Source organism: Zonotrichia leucophrys, chromosome 2, assembly GCF_028769735.1.
Source record: "Zonotrichia leucophrys gambelii isolate GWCS_2022_RI chromosome 2, RI_Zleu_2.0, whole genome shotgun sequence".
Taxonomy (NCBI): Eukaryota; Metazoa; Chordata; class Aves; order Passeriformes; family Passerellidae; genus Zonotrichia; species Zonotrichia leucophrys.
Window position 1 is genome coordinate 103,075,911 of NC_088171.1, and position 22,434 is coordinate 103,098,344.

The 22,434-nt window shown below is 39.7% G+C and overlaps 1 protein-coding gene across 1 annotated transcript in view; it reads right to left on the minus strand.

Annotated features, from left to right (window-relative positions):
- ARHGAP28 (Rho GTPase activating protein 28) overlaps positions 1–15,821 on the minus strand; it is a 73,754-nt gene extending 57,933 nt beyond the window's left edge. The window contains exon 1 of the mRNA XM_064705882.1: positions 15,539–15,821. Coding sequence (XP_064561952.1) covers positions 15,539–15,669 — 131 coding nt within the window. The 5' untranslated portion in view covers positions 15,670–15,821. The remainder of the gene's footprint in view (positions 1–15,538) is intronic.
- Positions 15,822–22,434: the final 6,613 nt, after the last annotated feature.

Here is a 22,434-nt window from a genome sequence, read left to right on the forward strand (position 1 = left end):
TGTCCTGGCTGGAGCCACTTTGCTGCAGGGAGGACGTGGGCTCCAGCCGAGGGGGGACACGTGCCTCCTGCTCTGCACTGCTGGCACTGCTGCCTCTCAAGGCAGAGCAGCCTGGGCTCAAGTCCGAGCCTCAGAGCTTGCATTAGGGCACGCCAGCTGGCTGCCAGGCAGGTTTGGGGTATTTCTGCACAGGCTGCAAGTCATCACTTTGCTGGAGCTGTGCATGTGTGTGGGTTGTGCAGTTAAGACAAGAGGAAATTTCTGTGATCATTTCAGCATTCAGGCAACTGGAAAAGGAGCCGATGGAGGCGCCAGACCTTTGCTTTCATGACTGCATTAATCTTCTCCTGGCCTTGGAGAGAAGTTTTAGATGAACTTAACATGTGTCCTCAGAGCTTTCATTCTCAAAGTTATTTATACTGTGGATCCTGAACTGATGAATGATAATGCCAGTGAATTGGCCAAAATAAATTAAACTTCACTGGATAATAACTTTAGTAACAATTCCTGCTGCTGTGTTGTTATGTAAGAAGCTGACAGTTGACTACCATGACCTGGAACTTTTGAGAAACATGGATTTTCCTATCACAAAAGCTGGTGGTGGAGACTGGAGGAAGCAGTAATGCCCCTTTATTTTACATCTATCCAAGAAAAATCTTTTCTTAGGTGTAGTTATGGAGTTCTTGTGGTCCAGGGAAAGGAGTTTCAGATGAATATAATTATAAGAGTTAAGACAAATAGTGTTATTGCTACTGCTGGAAAAGCTCCTAATTAGCAACCGAGCTATATTAACTGCCATGTGAAAGTTTTGTCCATGGCAAATGTGACATAATTAAAAGTAATTCTGTCATGAAAGAAGTAAAAGCCTAGTTAAGTTACTTTTTATTAGCCATGCGCTACGAGCAAGTCCCTAAATGGTTATTATAAAAGCTCCCAGTGTAAGTGGCAGTTTGTTTTGTCATCACAACTTGGTTGTGATTCTGAGCCCCAACAGACTAGAAAAGAATGAAAGTAGGTTGGGGACAGCTGACTACCAGACAGAACCTATGAGTTTGGTGGGAATTTGACAATAACTTTTGATCAAACAAGGAACAAACTGAAACTAAGCCATTTTGCTTTTGTGAACTGCCTAGTCCTCTAGAGCTGTCCCATCAATGCAGTTGTCACAACTGCAGGAGGTACACCAGGGTATGGGCAGGTTTTTCTTTGGTTCTCCTACACTTTTTGTCCATAGATTTGCCGTAGAGCTGCAGGTCTGAAAACTGACAGGGAAAGTTTTCTGCCTTCACTGTAACATTTTAAGGCAATGACATGAGCTGAGGAAATGGTCAGGAGAACCCCAGAGCACGCCCTAGCACAGCCCACAGTCAAGCTTAGAAGTCACCTGAATTTGTCCTTCATGAGCAACTGGACAATGCAATTAATTGCCCTGGGTGCCCATCTGTGAAAAAAGTACAACCCAACAATTTTGTATAGAACATTTCTATATGAAACAGAATATGACTAACAATGTGCAAATCAAGTCCAGCAAACCTTGCAGGAAACGCAGGGCAAGTGCTACCCAGAGTAAGTTTGTGATAAGTTTGTGTCCAATGAAAATTAGACAACCACAGCAACTCAGAGGAGCCACAGAGCTGCTCTCATTATTTATCTTGTCAATGAGATTAAACCAGCCCATCCATCAAAAAATGTTCAAAGTACTTAGAAATACTGTAAATCATCAAAATTTTCTATAGTACAGACAGTACATGTGTCTAAGTCAAGGCTTTCCACTCAAGATATTATCTGATTGCTTTTTTCATGCAAAACAAATTAATTTCATTTTTTCTAGGCAAACATTGGATAGTAGCATGAGGTCAATCTCAGCTAACCAAGAAGCTACGCTCTTATCATAATTTCCAGGGAAGCAGGACTTTCCTATTTACATATTGTACAGGATAGCAGTCAAAACTCAAATACAGTGCAGTAAATCATTTGGCTGTTGGCATTTCAAGGGTTGCATCAAAGAAATGTACAGAATGAGTCAAAAAACTTCTGCCATTACATCTGCTATGAATGTGTACTTTCAAATGCTTTCTTTGTGAAAATGCCCAGTAACATGTGTTTCAGTTACTTGTTCAGACTTCTGAGTAACAATTTTTACAATCCCTATTCAATATTCTAGTCACAAACATTCTTTTCCACATAATCCAATCACAGAACTTTTCAACAGCTTTAATTTCAACAAGTGCATGATTAAATCAGTAATTTAAGTAAAGCACCACATCAAAACAAACCCCTGAATTCAAGAACAAGCCTCAGCTAAAGAATTTTGATGATCTTTCATCTACTTTCATCGTGGTTTTAGTCTATCCTTCACTTTACTACTTAGTAATGGAAAAGTGTATCTACTCAGAAAGATCTCTTCCAATGCTGTCAAATATTAGCCACTTTCAAAGAAAGACTAGCCAAGATTTTGTCAACAACAAGGCAAATGCAAAAAAATCCCGCAACCACCGAGCAAGAGGCACTTGTGGAATTGCCATTCGAGTAGATCTTAGGTATGGTTTTTTTTTTTTACTTATGTACTTCTTATTAAGTAATTGCCACTTTACCCTTAACTTTTGAGTTTTCCCCTAAGTTACTTTAGATTCTATTAATGATTGCAAGTTTTCTTGCTTAAGGTTCAGATGTATACTGCATTATTTTCTTTCACCTTTGCATAAGTGATACATTCTGAATATATAGATAGGATGACACAGATCTTCACCAATCTTCTTATCTTAGGCAAAATTATATACCTAAAATTATAGATCTGTATATTTCTATTAATTTCAATTGATGTCTATAAAAATAATCAATTCAATTATTCATTTTAGAAGATACAACATCACCCACAAAAACCAAAACACATTCCCCATTCTTAAAATCTACAGGACTCATTCCAAAACCACAAGACTAACTCAGCAAAAGCCAAAAGTAATACCAAAAGCACACAGAATAACACAGGTAGAGGAAAAAAAATCCCACAATTAATACTTACAGAATTTCTTAAAATCTAGCTATGTCTTTCAAGCTGCTGGCCAGAGGACAGCTGTGCATGAGGCAGAGACACAAACAGTACATCCTTTGTTACCTGCTCACAAGACTATTTGAAGTCCACTAAAAAGTAAATTTCTGTGACAAAATAAGATGAAGGAAAAACGCATACACGATTTTGCATGAGGTGTTGCTTTCTGCACAGCAATTCGCATGAAGACTGCAATGTAGAAATTTTTTTTGTTAGTATTGCTCACTTTCAGTTTTTATAGCTGCTTCGAGATCTGCATCATTGTATTTGATTTCAGCTAATCAAGCATACAAATGAACAGGAATGCAGACACACAGCACTGTAAAACACACAGAAGGAAGTTTTTTCAAACAAAATCCCTTTACTAGGCAGTGGTTCCAGTGATGCAATCAGAATAGGAAGGAAAGTCTGTGTTGCTTCATTGTTTTGTTTGGATTTTGGGGTCCAGTGCTAACTTGTGATAATATTTCCATTTGTAAGTATATTTCTCTGAGTGCAATCCAAAAAAGTGTCTGTGATGAATCTAAAAGGAAAAAATATCTCATTGAACTTGCTAAGTTTTTCCATCATGAGTGACCATTACAGAATTGCCCCACTCAATTATCTTTCCTGTGTAGCTCAGTAGTTTTTGGCTAAGTTCATTGTTTTCATCAAAGTCCAATAAATGCACAAAATAGATGCAATAGAAATGCAGTTACAGAGAAATTTAATAACTGGTTCATCCCTGTGTGGAATTTAGGAGTTTCTAAATAAGAGAATGGAGTGAATAGGATAAATGACACAAAAGAGAAGAACTGTATTGCATTGAAGATAAAGAGTTTGCAGAATGCTGCCACAAGCCACATAGATCTTCAGAGGCAAGCCCACAGCCTACTGTCACCAGGAGGAGTTCTAGGTCTGACTTGCAGTGTGGTGAGATGTCAATCACATCTGTAATCCAAAGATTCAACTCTGCCTAGCCTCCACAGCTCAGCAGTTAAAACAAACATGTACTCTTCTCCAGAGTGACTTATCTGATCAGCCCACCACAGCACCCAACTCTAAACAGGATTTTCCAGGTGTCATGAACAGAGCACGGTGTTCTCCCTCTGGCTTTAGATATCATGGTTTAAGTGCAAGAAAGGGCAGAAATGTCAGCTCAAGTAAAGAGGAATTTTCTGCATGTCTCGCTAACATAAAATGTGCAACAGCAGTCTTGCAAAGTGAGCAAACTCTTTTCATCAAGTATGAAACTGATATCGAAGATTAAGAGGTTTCCTTCCTTCTGTAAGAACATGTCACTCCTCTCATTGTATATAAGGATGTGTCGTTCATTGCTTATCTCTGAGATCTAGTCATCACTTTCAAGTGATCTTCAGGATTTGGTAAATTTGGTCTGCTATAACCACATTACAGGGCATTACTCATTTTATAGGTACTTAAAAATGATGGAAAAACAGTATAAAGTTTTTAACTAAATACAGACCATAGAAAAGTATAGAAAAATAAACACTGAGCTTAGTATCTTCAGCTATACCAGCTGCTTAAGTCTACTGATGTCAGCGAGTGTTTTAAGACCCTGTGAAGATGGCCAAAGCCATAAATATGTGTTTTCTCTAAAGATACCAGAAGAACTCTTTCCACTGTGTATGACTTTCCTGGTTTTTTCTGGTATCTGGTGCAAAGTGATATACTTAATTTCAAAGATTAATCCCATACTAAGTTTAAATTTATTCAAAGTCTTCAAAGATTGCCTATCACATATTACCATTATGTCCAGTGAATTAACAGGATATGGCTATTTGTGGGCTTTAGGGTAGCCCTGCAGGTGTGTATGTATCATGTCAGAATTTGGGCCATTCCTATTGTTGCACAGCCTGAGGTCCCCTTGGTTTGTATGAAATACAAAATCTATCCCAGTGATGGAAACTCATCACCAATAGTCTCAAAGGAGGTAACTTAATCCAGCCATCCACTCCACTGATATAATTAGGAATGCACTTTGTCAGCCTTTGAGGGTTTAACTACAGCTGGCTGGGTTCAAGGCAGTCTCAGAAACCAATCTGTTCTTAGTAACACCATCTCCTTCACAAAATTACAGACATACTTTCAGCAGATATACCCAGCTGACTGCTGAATGATGTTTTTCCACCCACTTCTGCAGTGGTCAATGTCTTTTTCAGCATAACTGAAGCACTAGATCAATGCCATGAAATGATTCAGAAACCAAAGGCTGAACTGACAGCTCAAGAATAAAGGTTATAAACCTTATTTACAGTGTTTGAATGTGGCTCAATGTAGTTTCTGAACATCTTCATATTTCTGATGTGGCTGATGAAATTTAATTAGAAGGGAGATGTTAATGGATATTCAGATGCTGACTGGCCTCAGTCTTTTTTAAGAAATAAAAGGTTTTCAAGCTCTATTCTTCCAGAAAATCAGAACTCTACTTTTCAATTGGATTACCTAAGTCAAAGGGAAAAAACTCTAACCTAATAAAAATGTAAAATCTTATTTAAATTTATTCATCAGAACTAGTGCTGGATCCCTGCTGTACGCTTGATTGTTCTGCTGGAGTCTACAGGGATTCAGATGATGAATACTTTCATATTGTTGTCAATAAGATTTTCTAAGTGAGTATCACAAGCAGTGCTCCTTTTTCATGTGTTTTTCCCTTGTAGGAATCTGATTTGCACGAAAGAACAAGTTATTCTGCTATGGTTCAAATAAGTTGGGTAAAGCATCCCTTCCAGGCTGCAAAGCATTTGAGAAAAATGCAGTGTAACTTTATACCTGTTTATGTACTTAAACCTGAAAATACCCAACCTAACCTATTAATCAGCAGAATGGCTTGTTCAGAAAAACACATACCCTTTTTTTTTTCCCCCTTATCAGTTCTGAAGCATTAGTTTAAACACTTTGAATTCCAGCCTTCAAGCTCCCTACAGCCGTGTCGGTGGGATGGACACGGCTCCCCAGGGCCAGAAGCCAGCAGCTGAGGTGGTGCATCACCACGGCTGCTTTTTGGCTTGGGCAAAAACTCCATGCTAACATGGCCCTACAGCTCCTGGACACAGGCAGAGGGAGCTCAGATTTGCTTGCAGCCACCCCATGAAAGTATGCTCTGAATTCCTGTGTGCAGTCGTTACGTGGCAATCTTGATATCCACTAAAGCCACGGATTTATTATCTTGCTGTTAAACCATATGATGTCAGGCTGAATTGCTTCGGTTTTATATTTTCTTTTCATTGCTTTATTTGGTTCTTTTTTGCCTGTAATGCAGATTTTCAGCAGAATACAGACATCACAGCTGGGCCTAAATACTAATAGTACACAAATTCCAGTGTTATGTGTGTAAGAGCAAAAAAAACCCTGTGAAATAAAAAACCAATACACATCCTCCTTACTTCAGAAAGTTTCACGTAAGGAGGAGAAGGTTACCTCAGAAAACTACAACTTAACTGTATCTTTTAGAATTCTTGATAGCACTAAGTGTTAAGTACAGACATTCTTGTTATCCAAATGAATACCATACCCTATGTTTGAATCTGGAAAGAGGAAATGAGCCTCCAAGGACATCCTATGACAATAAACTCCGTGTACAAATGCGTGATTACTTAAAACTAGTGATTTATTGTTGCATGACATGTAAGGTAATTAGCTGCAGATTTGCTTGTGTTCAGTGTAGACTGGAGCAAGCTGTTTTGGCTTGCATGATCTTACTGCAATGCTGAGTGTGGTATAGTTAACTTCAGGCCAGGGTTGGCTAAATCTTGTAAAACAAATTTAGTAGTTTAAAAAAAGGCATAAGAGATGGAGTCCATTAAAGATGAAATGCATTTTGACCACACAAAATAGCTGCAGAATCAACGTCTCTCCCAAAAATATGTGGTGTGCTTCCTAAATACAGAACATGGAGGTCCTGTATGATGAAGAAAGCGCTTCAAAAATTAACATAGGTTCTCTTGTTTGTTTATTTTTAATTGCTACGCTTTCTCAGAGTCAACAGATGGTTTGAACAAATATGCTTGAAGAAAATTCCAGTTAATATTTGACTTGTAGGACAAGTAATTCTAATGTCTGCCATATACTCTGTGAATTGTCAGTGACATACGGGTTACCATAAACTTCATGCTCCATATATGGGCTTGCATATATTCTATACATACAGTTAAATTAGAATAAATGAATACTTCCCGAAAATTCAAATTACCAGTAATATTAAAATTCTCATGGGTTAATTGCTTTTGCTAATTGAAAGAAAGAAGGAGGGAAGAAAGCAAGCAAACAAGGCAGCATCAAGGAATTGCAGCAGAGCACAGGGTCTTATAGTGAAATGCATCCTCTGAGTGGAAGATGTAAGAAAGACCTCATATAAGGCAGACACTATTGTTTTCAGCAGGTGACAGAAGATTCCCATGTACTTAAAAGACCTCTTTCCTTTGCTTGGAAGGCTGTTTTGGCTTCCTTCTCCCCACCCCCTTTCCAAAAGTGAGCACTTGCAATTTCAAATCCTGCTGCAGCTTGAGTACCAAGGCTTCCCTTGTTTCTGTTCATCAGGATAAACTCTCTGCTTCCATTCACCTCCTTGCACGTGCATGACATGGGCACCAGCTGGCCCAAAATGGCCAAGGACAGCCGAGCCTGAAAAACTTCTTTGCAGAATGCCCTAGGCCCCCATGCTCTGTGTTTCACCTGTATTTACAGCAAAGATTTTATGATCATCTCTGATACATTCAGATAAATATTTAGAACTCAAGTTTTCAAAATATTTGAGTAACGGAGGGAAGTGCTGCAAAAAGATGACAGGCCTAGTCACTGTTATGTTTTAATTATCTAAGACTTCATATGGATGCCATATTCTGCAAGAATACTGTTAAAGAAGTCAGCCTGACTTGAGATAGGAGATAGCATAATCAAATCATGCCCTGTAAGTAAAATTATTGACAAAAATATGAGCTCAAATGACTTATTCAATTTCTAGTAAATTCAGAGTAATTCCTCTATAACTACACCTAAGTGTTCTTTAATTCAGTCCATATGTACAAAGAAGACTCATATCCAACATGCTGTTTAACTGCCTGATTTATTATTGATGTTTTATTAAATTAGAATTAAAAAAAGGACTAATTCATATTGGATTGAATGCTACAACTATCCAGTTCTTGCTCTTATACCAAGGTTAACCTTAAAAAGGATCTGTCATTCCCACTTCTAAATTCCCTCTTGACCACTAGGTATGATAATCACTGGCCCAGAAAAGATGATTGGATGGTATTTTGTTCTGAGTTTTCATTAGCCAGAAAAAGAGAAACTCATGTTGAAGAGGCTCTCCACTGCCATACCTGTATTTTGCATTGATTAACTCAGAGTCTGGCTATCTGCAGACTCTGCAGGGGCATAGTTAGCAAAGAACCTACTATTCCATGAGTCAAATTCAGGCTTTTATACATTTCTTATGCCCCTCCCAAGTCCGACCATTTGAAAGCTAGGGGCTTTTTTACAACCTCTAGTAAAATATGAAGACTTACAGCTCTAGAGCTTCTTCCATCTCTGGTAGAAAATTTTGAGAGTGACCTGATGTCTGATGTCCTGAGGTTTCATGCACAGGTGTTTAAAACACAGTTCCCTGGCTTGTCTCTTGCTTTAATCTTGCCTTTCATCTGGTTAATGATGTCAACACAGCTGGACTTCTACATCTGATACTTGTTCCCCACATATACTTGTTCTCCTCTGTCTCTCTCTGGTAGGGCTCTTCTACCTTCCACAAAAAGACTTATGGTCATTATCTTGCTCATTATCTGCTCAGAGGACCTTCTGCACCAAGAGATTTTAAAAAAGGCCCACCTTCTGCCTAAGCATCCAACATAAGTCCATCCTAAACTGGATGATTTTACCCATCTGAAAATCCCACAGACCTACAGTAGCTGAGTATTACACAGCATCCTAAATGAGACAGCGTAACTGTATTTAAATGAACAAGCTGATAAAAGGCTCCCTGCTCCAGTGTTTATTCCACACTCCTCATAGACTCTGACAGCGTCTGGAAAGTTGAGATATGGCAGGGGAAAAAATGAATTACAGAAATGAGGGATTCCCTCACAGATCATCAATCTTTTCCTTGCATTAATTACAAGGGATGCCAACTCAAGCACTTCTGCTGATCTCTGCTGAAACAGTCCTTCAGGGTGAGAGAGCACTTTTTCAAACAACCTGTCTTTTAAACCACTTCATGTTTTGATTTCAAACTCACTACTTAAAAATGCTATTCCAAACCCCATGTGTTTGGTGAGACTTGAGGCCCAGCTGTAAATTTCCCCACCACAAAACAAGATTTATGAGTTATTTCTTTTCTGACTCCAGGTCCTTTTATTTGCACACAAGGATGCGAAGCAGGTAACACACCTCGGAATGTGGTCCTTCTTGTGTCCTCCTGTGCTCCCCTCTTCTTCCCACCCCCTTGGATTGTTTTTTGTCTCCCTGTTCTGAGTCCCTAGGACTCAGACAGGACTTGGAAGACCAGGGTGGTGAGTTGATTTTCACTGAGAGAGAAAGTAGGAGGCAGGAAAAGGGGGGCCAAAATGCTAGGTAGGATGTTTTGCCTCAGTCACCACTTTGGGATGGGACTCTGGGTTCTATTCTCTGGGTACCCATCCTGTGCTCTTTGAATGCACCCACCCTGGTGGTACCTGAAGGCTGCAGAAACCATGTTCCTGCCCCTCTGGCAGATGTGCTGCCAGCTGGGCTGGCTCTGCTGCGCTGCCTGGCCAGCTGGAGCTCGGCATCGCAGTGGGCCAAATGGCTGCTCTACTGTGGTTAGCTGAAATCCAGGATGTCAGCTTGGCAGTTTGCTGTGGATACCCCACACTATTTCAGGATGTGATTCTATATTTGTACAGCACTAACCAGATGCTTCTCAGATCCTGCTCTAGCTAAGTACTTTTACTAGTACTCCATAGTCGTGTCTTGTAGTTGCCACCTCTCCACATTTTCCACACATTTGCACTGAATTAATAATATGATCTCCTGTGCAAAAGTAACACTGAGGTTGTGGATTCCTGGCAGTTTGTTATGCCAGTGATGTCAGACTGCCAGATGCAATCTGAACATGGCTGTGTAGGGCACGCAGGGCTCTCAGGTCTTACTGGGTTTTTTTTCAGGCAGCTCCAACACTCATGTAATCAGAGAAAAGTGACTTAGTTAAAAATGAATGGGGCAGCTGGCTAAATGCTCAACCCAACAAAATGATCAAAGGGACAGTGCCAGATGTTTTTCATTAGCTCTACATATGGAGGTACCAGGGAGAGCAGCAGGAGCACCAAACTAAAAAAGAAACCAGAGAAGCCAACTCTAGTTTCAACCATAACATGAGGAGCTGGCTATAAATACTACATTCCTCAGTGTGGCTCCCAGAGGACAAGGATATTTCTAAAACCTACAGGAAAAGCGTGTCTGCTATTGTCTGACTTATTTATATGCATCCTCCTGGTAAATATTTTATTAAGAATTATCATTCTCAGCATCTATAAAAATATACTTTAAAATCATATTTTAGAAAGCTTCTATAAGTTGCAACAAGGGTTATTTTTTCTGTAAAATTTATTTTTTGTGCAGCTGGTGCCAATGCTGTTTTTTCCTAGGCTACTGATTTGTGGGATTTTCTTTACCACATTTAGTACATTTTAAAATTTTAAATTCATAGCTTTGGAGTCCAAGTTACTGCAAAAGGCTCAAGTCATGTCAAGATTTACTGTGGAAAAGGAGCCAGATTTTTACTTTTGTTTTCTGGGTAAGTTTATGATAAGGTGAGATAAACATCCAAAATAGTTAAGGTTGTTTATCCTGCATCACCAAGAAGACATTCTTGACATCACTTGTATACAACTGAGCAGGAGAGCTGCTCAGTCAGCACTGACAGAAATCCAACCCAGATCACCTGGCCCCAGGGCTTACAGACCTTACTTCAGTGTGATAAAATCTCCTTCTGTTGGGATAAGACCTGAGCTGTTCACATAGCTCCTCCTGTCACAAGACAAATTTTGGCGCATAAGGACAGCTCCTGCAGTTGTATTCCTTCCAGGGAATTATTTCATGATGCTTTACCTCACCTTGACATATATCTGTAGCACCTTGAGGCTTGCAAGAAAGAATGAATCCTACAAAACAATCTGGTGTCATACTTGTCCAGTGTAATGACTTGACTGTCAGCTCCAACTCTGCAAGCCTTAGACTTGGAGAGCAGCGATCCTGGAAGTTGCCAGCAGGGAACTCAATCCACACAGTATTTTTCAGCCAATATAGAAAATATTCCCGTTCTTTTTTGACTTTTTGGTTTAGTGATGTCTGCCTGAAAGTCAGACATCCTTCCTGACAGTAGGAGGAGGGAGACATGCTAAATGCAAAGAGATTGGGAAGGCATTTCTCTGAAACAACTGGAAGTACCAGACTTGCAGTTGACTAGGGAAGACAGTAAGAAGGGCTCTTGGCTGTGTTGATCAATAGTGCTGACATCTATTTTGTCCTTTACCTATGCAGCAAGCTCCTAAGTTTAGAGTATATATGCTGCTCTTTGCATGATTATTGATTGAGAAGGTTACTCCATGTGTAAAAAGCTTAATGTGCACTTTAAAAGCTGCTCTCACACCATTCTGCAGGAGCAAACCCTATGAACATGCTTTTTCTTTGCCCTAATTCTTATTTCATGCTCACATAAGTGACAGCCACTCATTGCAGTGAAATGTGATTTGCTGTGCAGGATGAGTTCTGTGCTGGTAGATGTGCTGGTAGAAAGCAGAGGAACACACTAATTATCAAACTGGAGTCAAGGAAAGCTGGAGCATGACTCACTTAGGAATGCTTTGTCTTCCCCTAATTGCATAATTACCTTAGAGAGCTCTCTGGCCATTTGGCATAGAGGTCATGCCTGTTTCCTTTGAGTACAGGAATAACTCCTCCTAGCTACTCCTAACAGGATAAAAAGGGGATGTGAGAAAGACATATGGCCATGGCTTCACTTTTCCTCTATACAACCCAGGAGCAGTGCTTGTGCACAACTACAAAGTCCTTCATTCTCTGAAATGAGAAGCCAAAGTTGACCACTATGTAACATAAATCAGCACTTTCACCTTTGCACTGAGACAGATCTGTATTGACAGGCATAGTGTGATATTCTGGGTTCTTTGGTGCTGGTATTTGTGACATCTATTTTCTAACAAACAGGATTTCAAAAAAGTGATGGAGTTGCCACAAGAACAGGAATCTTTTCCACTATACTTGTATGCTGTAGAGCTAGCCTGACTTCCAAGCAAACAAAACAGAAATCTCCCCAACACCTTGTTCTCACAAGCAATAAATAAAAAAAAATATACACGATTACTATAAATGCTTATAAAATGCACATAAAAGCAGATGGCAAACTAAGGAAAAAGACCTTAATATCTCATGAGAAAATGGAAAATGAACTTGCTAGTTATATTAGCATTAAAGGAAGGTTTGTCTGGAGAATTCTCCTGGAACTCCAGGATATTCAACAGTGCAGTTTTCAGGGCTCACCCCAGCCCATGTACAGAACAGGTTAAATAACTCTTCAAGATGCAACAAACAGGGAGAGATAGAATTGAACTATATGGATAAGTGAAGTCAAGATATTTAAGTCTTTAGTCCCTCTGATGAACTCTTGTTCTGGAGGATGGGTAGCATCTGTGGCCCCTTTCTTAACCACTTTATTGATATTATCCAATGCTACATGTGGAAGTTAGAATTCTCTTTTGCAAACTGGTGATGGCATCATTATGCAGTGAAACTTTCACTCTCCTCTTCATTACTTCTATGAATTTTCCATCCTTCACTGCACACTGATCCATCCTCCATTCAAAGCAATTTAAGCAAATTTTCTCCTTACAGCCCACCACTTACTATCCCCTAACTTATGATGGAGCATATACCCACTGGGCTTAGAATTGGAAATGCTTGCAGCTTCTGTACTTCTTGCTGACCCTGATGCTGGCAGTGTATTTTAGAAATGCACACAGGATGCCAGCCTTTGAGAGCTGGGCATGAATATGAATCCAAGTGGTCTGATGCATCTGTTAGTATAACCTCTCAAATAGATGGGCTACTCAGCTGTGTGTCTGGGTTGTCAAGAGTGTTTAAGATTACTCATTTGTTTAGGGGCTCATAATGGTTACTTGAATCTTTCCTTCTTTTTTTATCAGTGTCTTTTTTAATGGTGAGGAGTGGTGCAGTTAATTGCTGGCTGAGGCTGCATTAGATTCCACTTTTTGTGAGAAAACTCTGATCAGAAGGTTTCCAAAGGGAAAGTTTTTTGCAAGAGAAAACAGCTGGAAGACAACTCCACGCCTGACTCTGGTGAGAGGATCTATTCTAATATAAAGAGTGCATCACTCTAAAGCAAGCAAAGTGTTATGAAAAGACAAAGGAAAATGAAGTATCTTGATTCCTAAGAGGAGAGAGAATTGGTCAGCAGTTTACCAAATCAAAGGCTAATATCCAAGACAGATTGTATTGCAATGGATAAACATCTCAAACACAGAGTGCTTTAGAGCTACATGTAACTTAAGCAGCCGACTTCAGGCTCTGGGTCCCAACAGTTTTTGTTATCAAACAAGAAAAGGGTGACACCTCTGTTCTTTTCCTACTTTTTTGAATTATTTTCCTGAAGAGTTAAGGAGTTAACATGCCATAGTGTGGGTAGCTGCCCTAGGGATCAAGGAACACCAGACAGAACTTATAATAAAAACTCTTGCATTAGGATGGTGGCAGAGGAAACTATACAGAAAATGCAGTCCAGGAAAGAGTTCTTAGAAGATGAAGTAGGGATTAAGCCAGAGCCTATTTTACCATTTGCTAAAACACTCAGTGCATTTGCCTTCATGGGTTCTGCATTCCAGAGGACTTCATGCTGGGTTAATAAAATCACTCTCTTGAACAGGCTTTGGAAGCTCAGACAGCCACTGACTGCCCATATGGCAGAATTTGCCTATTGCTATTAGACAGCTGTGGGAAGTTGAGGACAAGAAAGGGGAGACCAAACTCTTATGGATATGTAGACATGGGGAGAGACACATGGCTTTGGCTCATGGCAGGAGCTTCCAAAATACGTTCCTCATGCAAATGTCAGAATCCGCTTTAGTTATTTTCTTTCAGGAACTGTAATTGGCACTTCTGCTTTTTGTAGGTGATATGCATGTGATTTATGTGTGTGATTTAAACCCCCAGACACTCTGAGCTTAAGTATCAAGTGCATTTCAAAACAAGTAGCACAGCAACATGAAAACCAGCAAAACACCACATTTCTGTTGCTCACAAACTTAAAGGGAGATTGAGTTTAGTACTCTTCTTAAGGGAAGAGCACAGGGAAAAAAACTAAATTTCCCTGTAACTCAATGCCAAACCACTGCTCTCTGTTTTGAGTAGCAAATGCCATTCTTACTGCGTCTAAACGCCCAGACTCCAGTTTCTTTTCTCAACATGTAATTGTGTATTTTGGTACTGCTCTCCTTACCAGAACAAAGGAGTTATCTTTATGGGACAGCCAGGGAAACACACAAAGAACAGGAAGATGCAGCTAATGTAAATAATGACATTGAAAACAAAATAGCTATTGGGCTATAAATAAACAATATGAAGTAAATATCATTATTTTTATTAAGAGAAGACCCAGACTTAATTCATGGAGATAATGTCATCTGCTGGTTCCTTAAACTTCTTATTTTTTCAGTCAAGCCAAAATGCAAGTTTTGCTACTTTCTTCAACTTTTTACAGTATGAACTTTTATATCACTTCTTTTGGAAAAAGTTGCAAAACTCAGCATACGTATATTTAGGATAAAGATCAGATTTTCTAAAACAGTAAAACTGCTCAAACCGCTTGGTTTTGAACTGTGCAAATACATGCATTCTTACAAGGCAGGAAGGTAAACATACACGCGACGGCATTAATTAAGACAATACTTAGTTTCCTGCAGCACAAAGGCATTTTCGTATTTAGACTGAGTCTTTAGCGATGCAGTCCCCCATTGTGCGTGCAAAGCAAAGCAGCAACCTCAGCTTCACAGAGAGAAGCACAAGGGCTGGTTCTGACCCGGCGAGTGAACGGAGAAGGAATTAAATAATCCTCTAAACCAAAGCCAGAATCAACTTTCTGAGCGCCAAGCTCAGCCGGTCCCACCACCTCACTCTTTGGCAGCACAGTCCTAAACTATCTGAGCAGAAGCCTGATTCACGTGCCTTCTTTCCTAGGGATTGTCTTGTTGAGTGTCCTGGGCAGGAAACTGGCCTGATCTGTTGACTTAAAAGATTTAAAACAGGCACTCGTGTTTCCCCTTCCCAAGCCCAACCCGCACCCCTGGGCTGAATCACTGCCCCCGGAGGGACGAGAAATGAGCGAGGTGCTCTCGAGTGTCCGAGCTCTCAGCTGCCACAGAACACACGTCCGAGCCTGGCAAAACACCGGCCCAGGGCCCCGCTCCCCCCGCCCTCGGCCTATACCTGCTGCCGGGCGAGTGGCCGGGGGGCACATCCTGCACAAAGCTCTGCTCCATGCCCGGGATCCTGGCGGGGCTGTGGGGATGGTAGGCTGTCAGCACCACGCTGCCCGAGTCCTTCATCTCCATGGTCATAGGCACATGTCGGCCCCGCTGCTGGCGGCAGAGGCGACCCGAGGGCCGGGCGAGGGACCCTGTCACAAGCGCCAGCCCATGGCCTGGCCCGGCGGCAGCGCCCGCCACTGCCGGCTGTCAGCAGAGCTGTGGCACCGAGACACGGCTCCGCTCCCTGTCAGCCGAGCTGAATTAGCATAAATTCAAAAACACCGCCCACAAAACAACCCTGGGGAAGTTACTACGTTCCTAGGAAACGTGAAACCTGAGATAATTCTGCAGTCCTGCAAACGGGACACTTCCTGCCCGCACACAGCACTTCTTACTTCTTCCCCCAATAGTTCTGTGCTTACTTTTTTTTTTTTGTTTGTTTCCTTTTTTTAACAGCAAATTCGTACTACTCCTGCTGGTCTTGAATTAGTCTAGTCGAAGTGAACCGATCTGGCGGGGAGAGCGCTACTCAAACACAACAAACACATGGTTTGGTGGAGCAGGGAGAGTTACAAGGGACGCAGAAACCGAGCGGGATCTGCTCCGTTTAAATCACCGGGAAAAAGCAGCCGGAGCTGGGATTTCCTACATGCCAGATCATTTCTATAGCGGGGAACTGCATTTGCTGTCTCCTGAAAAGAGATTAAGCTTTCATTTTGCCTGATATGGCTGTGTACATAATTTGAAAGGCACTGGAAAATGAGTGAATTACTTTTACAACAGTGTGTGTTCTTCTGGAGCAATCCTGTAAATAAATACATACCAAGACGCTTGGTAGTTTTTCATTATTTAACTTGATCTCTCTACGGTAATTAAGCGCTTTTCACTCAAAAGGAGACAATCAGGAAGAACAATCAGGTTCTAATTCTGGAATAATACTCAGACAAAACTCTGTAGGACAAAGTGAGGAAATTTGCAAATCCCTTTATTTTCCTCTGCCACTCCTTCAGTGTTGTTTTTTTTTTTTTTGTTTTTAAAGGTTTAAAGGTTTCTGATAAATGCCAATTCCCGAAAACTATGAAATCATGTGAAGGATGCCCCTAATTTTACTCATTGGACCACAGGTCTCTGAGCACCTTGTGAGCACAGGTGTGAAAAACCAACCTCAGTGCAGCTTTGTCACAGCTGCCAGGGCATCCTGAGCTCAGGTTCTCTCCAAAACGCTTGTTGGTCTCCTCTTTTACATCTCTCTTGAGTGATGTTGCTCTCTCCAGCACTGCTATACAGTGCTATATTATGCTGTCAGTCTCTCTGGTGAAGTAGTTCAGGTTTTGAATCACAAAATGATCTTCTCAGCTCTGCCTTCCCCCTGAGCTGGGTACCCTGCCTGGAGGGACACGGTGGTTTCGGTCAAACACGTTGCTGCGACTCATGTAGGCAGTGCCCAAGTTAATTTTAAATTAGCCAGCGTAGGACACTGATAAAGGTACACTTGGCAGCACTTCTTGCCAGACTCACCCAGGAAGCATAAATATTTGAATGTACAGAGCCTCTAAGCCTGCTCTTGCTATACTGTTAAGATATCCTGGATTAAATATTTTCAGGCCAGGTTGCCCGGGATAAAATCACGGCTGCCTACATGGCAGCATGGATACCTTCTAGGAGCTTCCATGCAGCCATGTAGAGACTATAGAAGTGAAGGAGAAGGCTCTGAGCCATCTCTGGAACCAGGACAATAGGCTGTGGTGCCACCAGTGATGGCTGGGGTAAATGCAATTAACAATGTTCTGTGATTACTGGGATATTCAGTCCCATCCAGGTTTTACATTTTCCTTCCTAGACCAGAAGGTGAGAAATCCCCTTCTCTGATGAGGGGGAGTAAATTGTTAATAGAAATTTATTCTTGGCACAAATGCAAATAGATGTTTTGAATATTAATTAGCCAAAATGTATATATCAAACAGGATCTGAGAGAGAAAAAAAAGATAAATATATGCTATAATATATTTGCTGACATCCTTTAAGCACGTTCTTTGGAATTTACTTCAAGAAATTAAACACCTGAAAAAGCATACATAGTGAAAGGAACAAAGAACTATCAAAAAGCGAGTGGGTGTCCTTTAGGAGATCAGGGTGTTGACAAAATATTGGCTTAGCTTCAGGAAAGCCTTTTTTCTCTCCTTTCTATCATAACACTAGTGTTTTGGCAGTACCATCAGCCAAAAAGTGATTATTATGTGCTTTAAGCTATGTATAGATAAAGCCCACAGTAGAAATGCAATATATTTATAGTATTATTTTTATTTTCTCTTTCCATAATAAAACCCCTCAAACACCAAAATGATTTAGAAAGTATACAGATACCATCTCAATAGAAAAATACATATAAATAAAGGAGGCCCACACTTATTAAATGGGATTTTCTCTCTAAGAAAAATAAACATGGAAGATTTTATTTGGAGATTTATAAAGTGCTGATGCACAAACTGGAGGCATATATGGAAATGGCAGACTATTTGGCGCAAGTACAAATAGATATTTTGAAAACTGATCAACCAAAAGACATGTATCAGACCAAGAGCTAAAAATGTTTATATGCCTAATGGCTCTTGGGGTTAGACATCTGCATATTATTGAAATCCCAAAAATATGCTAAATCAAGACACATACATCAGCTTTAAACAGAGTTTTAACTGGGCTGCTGAGCAGCCATAAGAAAAGTGTACAAGACAACATGAGCTGGACTCCAGCTCTAACTGAGCAATTCTGTTCCCAGTCGAGAAGTTTTTTTCCTGGTTTATAAAGAAATGAGTAGGAAAGTATTTTAATCCAAGATGTGTATGTTTCTGCAAGATTCCTTTGAATACAGGATTGTGAAGTACTCAGGACTGTGACTGTTTTTGTTTTTTCAGATAGTTAATAGCTTTCTAGACCTTTCAAATAATATGCAAATGCCATTTCAAAATATTGTGAGGATGCTTTTGGTGGCAAGAAGTAAAGTGAAGGTGCAGCAAGAGAAGAGTCTGTGGGGAGTCTGTGGCCCGTGATCTCATGAGCAACTGTCCTGGGTTTTGTAGGCAAGGGGCTTGTGCATTCAAATTTTATGTCATGCTTCTGTCAAGGGGAGTGCTTTGCACTTTCACACGTTTGGCAAAATAATTAATAAAAAATAATTGTATAAGGATTAGTGGGCCTGAACTTGGAGAACTGGGAGTGAGAAATCTTCACTGATCTGTTACTTCAGAAATATACTGTATACTTGTATGATCAAGCCTTCAGCTCATCTGTTGAAGAGTATCTGTGACAGACACAAGAAATATAAACACACAGAAAGTCACTAGTTCAAGCTTACTGAAATAAAAAAGAAAGCGACACTGTTGTTAATACAAATTTTGTATTTTAATTCAATTAATTAATAATCATTTTGGCAGCAAATTGATGGGCTGTCTTTGCATAGCACATTTAGTACCTATTGCTTCAAAAGGAACTATAATTTTAAACAGATTTTAAGCAGCCTTTTCTGGTCAAGTTCAAGGGGGTGTTATTACTTAAAGGAATGGGATTTGTCATCTAGGGGTTCTCGTCCTGACATGGTGGGACCATCCACCATTATATTATAAGAGGAGACCCACAGAGCCCTGGAAAGTGGAAGATTCCCCTTTGAACTATGAAACACACAAAAATTTCTGAGTATTGAATTTCATTGCTCATTTCCAGCTTAAATTACTCTGGGCAAAGTTAGACAAAATTAGCAAAATCCAGAAGTTCATTTTGGACCAGATTAATTTCAACTTGGGTTAGATTAAGTTTTATAAGGAAGCTGTGTAAAGCACAGCATTTTTCTCTGATTAAATCAAGGGGAAATGAGTAATACATAGAAAAATGTCATCCTAGCTCTGTGTCTAAATTTCAGCATCCCTCTTGCAATAAATTTTGTATCTATCTGTATGAAAGTAACCAAAACCAGAACCACTGTATTTCTTCATCATTTTTGGGGGGATGGTGGGGGGGCGGGGGCCATGGTGGAGGCAAAGGATATCTCCTACTTCTCTCTAATTTTTCATTTGGATGGAAGCATGTTTGAGGGGTGGGGAGCAAAAGCCTCATCCACCAAAGACTTGGTGTCACCAGAAAGCACCTGGACAGTCTGAGAGCAAGCAGTGACACAAACTTGCATAAAAACCAAGGGCAGTGCTGTGTGCATCTTCTACTGCTCAATTCACATGAAAAATGTCTGAGAGGGGGCTGACGTTGTGTCAGGACAATTTTCACTGTGTCTTGAGGTCTGTATCCTTTCAGATAATTTTATGTGTCGTGAAGGATAGTTTTTAATCTTGGTTTAGCCTCTGAACCTTATATTCTGGTGATGTTGGAAGGATTAGAGTCCTTTTTTCTACTATAAAGGAGAGCTGTTCGTGTGCCTTGTTGTGGTCAGGTGGGAATGTGAGGGCATGGGTGAGACCTACTGCTTTTATACCACTGAGAAAGTCATAAATCAAAAAAATTAGAGAAAAATATTTGTTATTCTGATTTGTCTTTTCATACTGAGAACAGAAACAACAAAGAAGACTGTTGCTTGTCCTTTAAAAGCAGGTTAATTAACAAGGCTATTTAAGCAAAGAGAATAGAAATCGGGTATTGTGGCAACTGATGGTTTTGCAAAGGTTTGTAATTAAAGTATGAAACAAAACATTCATCTTTGTTAAATATATCTTCACAAATTGCAGTTCCAGGCTCAATTTAAATATATATCCCATTTTGGTGAATTTTAACATGATCTTTTTAAAATTGATTTACTATGGTTTCTTTTATCCTAGAAAAGATACTAAGTATAGAAACAAAATTCAGGCAACTTTGTGCAGTTTCTTGCTTAACAGTGACCCTCTTTTATTTTCTAGGAGCCCAAAAATGTTGTTTCTCCTTAGCCCAGATGAAACTACCCATATATTATTCCCATGTTAATTATGTTCATAAAAGGAAGCTTCCTTAATCTGTCTGCCACAATAGGGCTTTCTGGAGGTTTACTTTAAGAAAAAGCTCATATCCTTTCATTCATCCATGAGGTTTATGCTCCTTCATGACATGTTGATCTAAGCACTTCAGCTGGGATAGCTGACATCCACAGCTGAATGCTGTGGTCTGTTTTTTTTTTTTTTGTTGTTGTTTTGAGGCAGTAAGTTAAAATTACATGAAGGTGGTAATGTGGTTAAGAAAAGTAGCACTGGGAGGGGCTGGTTCCTTCTTTGAAATGTTCCTCTAAGCACGAGCTGAAAATGGGAATTTGTTTCTGCAGAATGAAAGGGGAGAATGGTTATGGATAGACAGCAATGAGCATTTTCAGTACATATGTCCTGTACCTCTGAAAGAGCAGAATTGGATTAGATATTTGAATTTGGTGCAAGGAAATTGAGTCCTCATATTCAGATTATATTGATTTATAAATATTTATAGATTACACATCATACAAATAGGCTAGTAATGAAAAATGAAATAGGAAGATAGGTTTTTGTATAAAAAGCCAACCAGACAGAGATTTATTACTTGATTCTTTTAAAAAGGACTGTTTTCCAGGGGGCCAGTCAAACTCCTAAGAGGCTGTGTATACATGTATGTATATGTATTTGTATAGGATATGTATATATATTCACATTACACCTTCTTACCCTTCACCTTTAACCACCATTTTAACATTTAAGAAAGGTATTCCTTTTTCTTTTAGGCTACAAACAAAAAATGCAATTTCTGAAGTTAGTAATGATTTGTGAATCTACCTTTGCCCTTACAGGAGCACTTTGGTAGTATATCCAAATACAAGAAAAAGACTGTTGCCTCTTTCTTTTTACACTCATAAATCACTTTACATTCATCATTTTTGTAACATTTTTAACCCTGAAACAACAGCATTTACTAGAGATGGCTTTAGGTAAAATACAGTGGGTATTTCCCCATAACCTTGCCAATGATTTTTCCATTTTGCCATTTCATAGCTGAGGCTGTTTCCCAGGCAGTAGCAGTAGACCACAGCTCTGCTGGTGTATTTGTTCACCAGAGGACTGCTATGTGTTCAGCAGAGGACTGCTCTGTTAATTAAACCATGTTTGAGCTATGGTCTGAGGAAAATGTGAGAAACTTGATGAAGCAAGGTAGAAAGGTGTTAACAGGAACCACTAATGTTCCTCAGGCACATAGCCAGACATGTCAATATCAGCTACCTTGTTATGATTGCATTCTACTCCTTTTTTTAAATCAAGAGCTGCGTTTTTTAAAATTACAGAGTATAATAGCACTATTAACTGGATTTTTCATGTCTGCATACAAGGGGTGAAACCTCAAATTCTCCTTCCTGTCTAGAGAAGAGGGGTGTGTTTCAAAAAGCATAGCTTACATCTTCATCCTGCTTTTGGATTCTATGGCTTGATGACTTGAATTCCTGAAGTTACTAAATTTACTATTGCCTTTGCTATGCAAAAGTGAAGAAAGTTCTCTTCTTATCTGCTAATTTCTTCATAGTACTGCCATATCACCACAGAAATAGTTATAAAGGTTTTCAAAGGAAATCTTATTCTTGTATTGGTCATGCAGGAGTGATATCTCAGAACTTCCCTGCAATACCTGTGTTAGGTAAGTTATTGCACAATGAAGTGAGTTAGATTCAAAAGGGATTTTGCTTTTTTGAGAGAGACATTTTTATAAGTTAGTAACTGCAAATTTAGATCTGCTGCAAAAGTAAATTGATGTATGTTGATTTACAGCAGCTCTAAAGATTTTCAGTAAGAGGAAGCACAAATAAACCCAATTAAAATCTCTGTAAGTAAATTTAATGCTATAATTTACTTGAAAGTTTGTTACAAATTT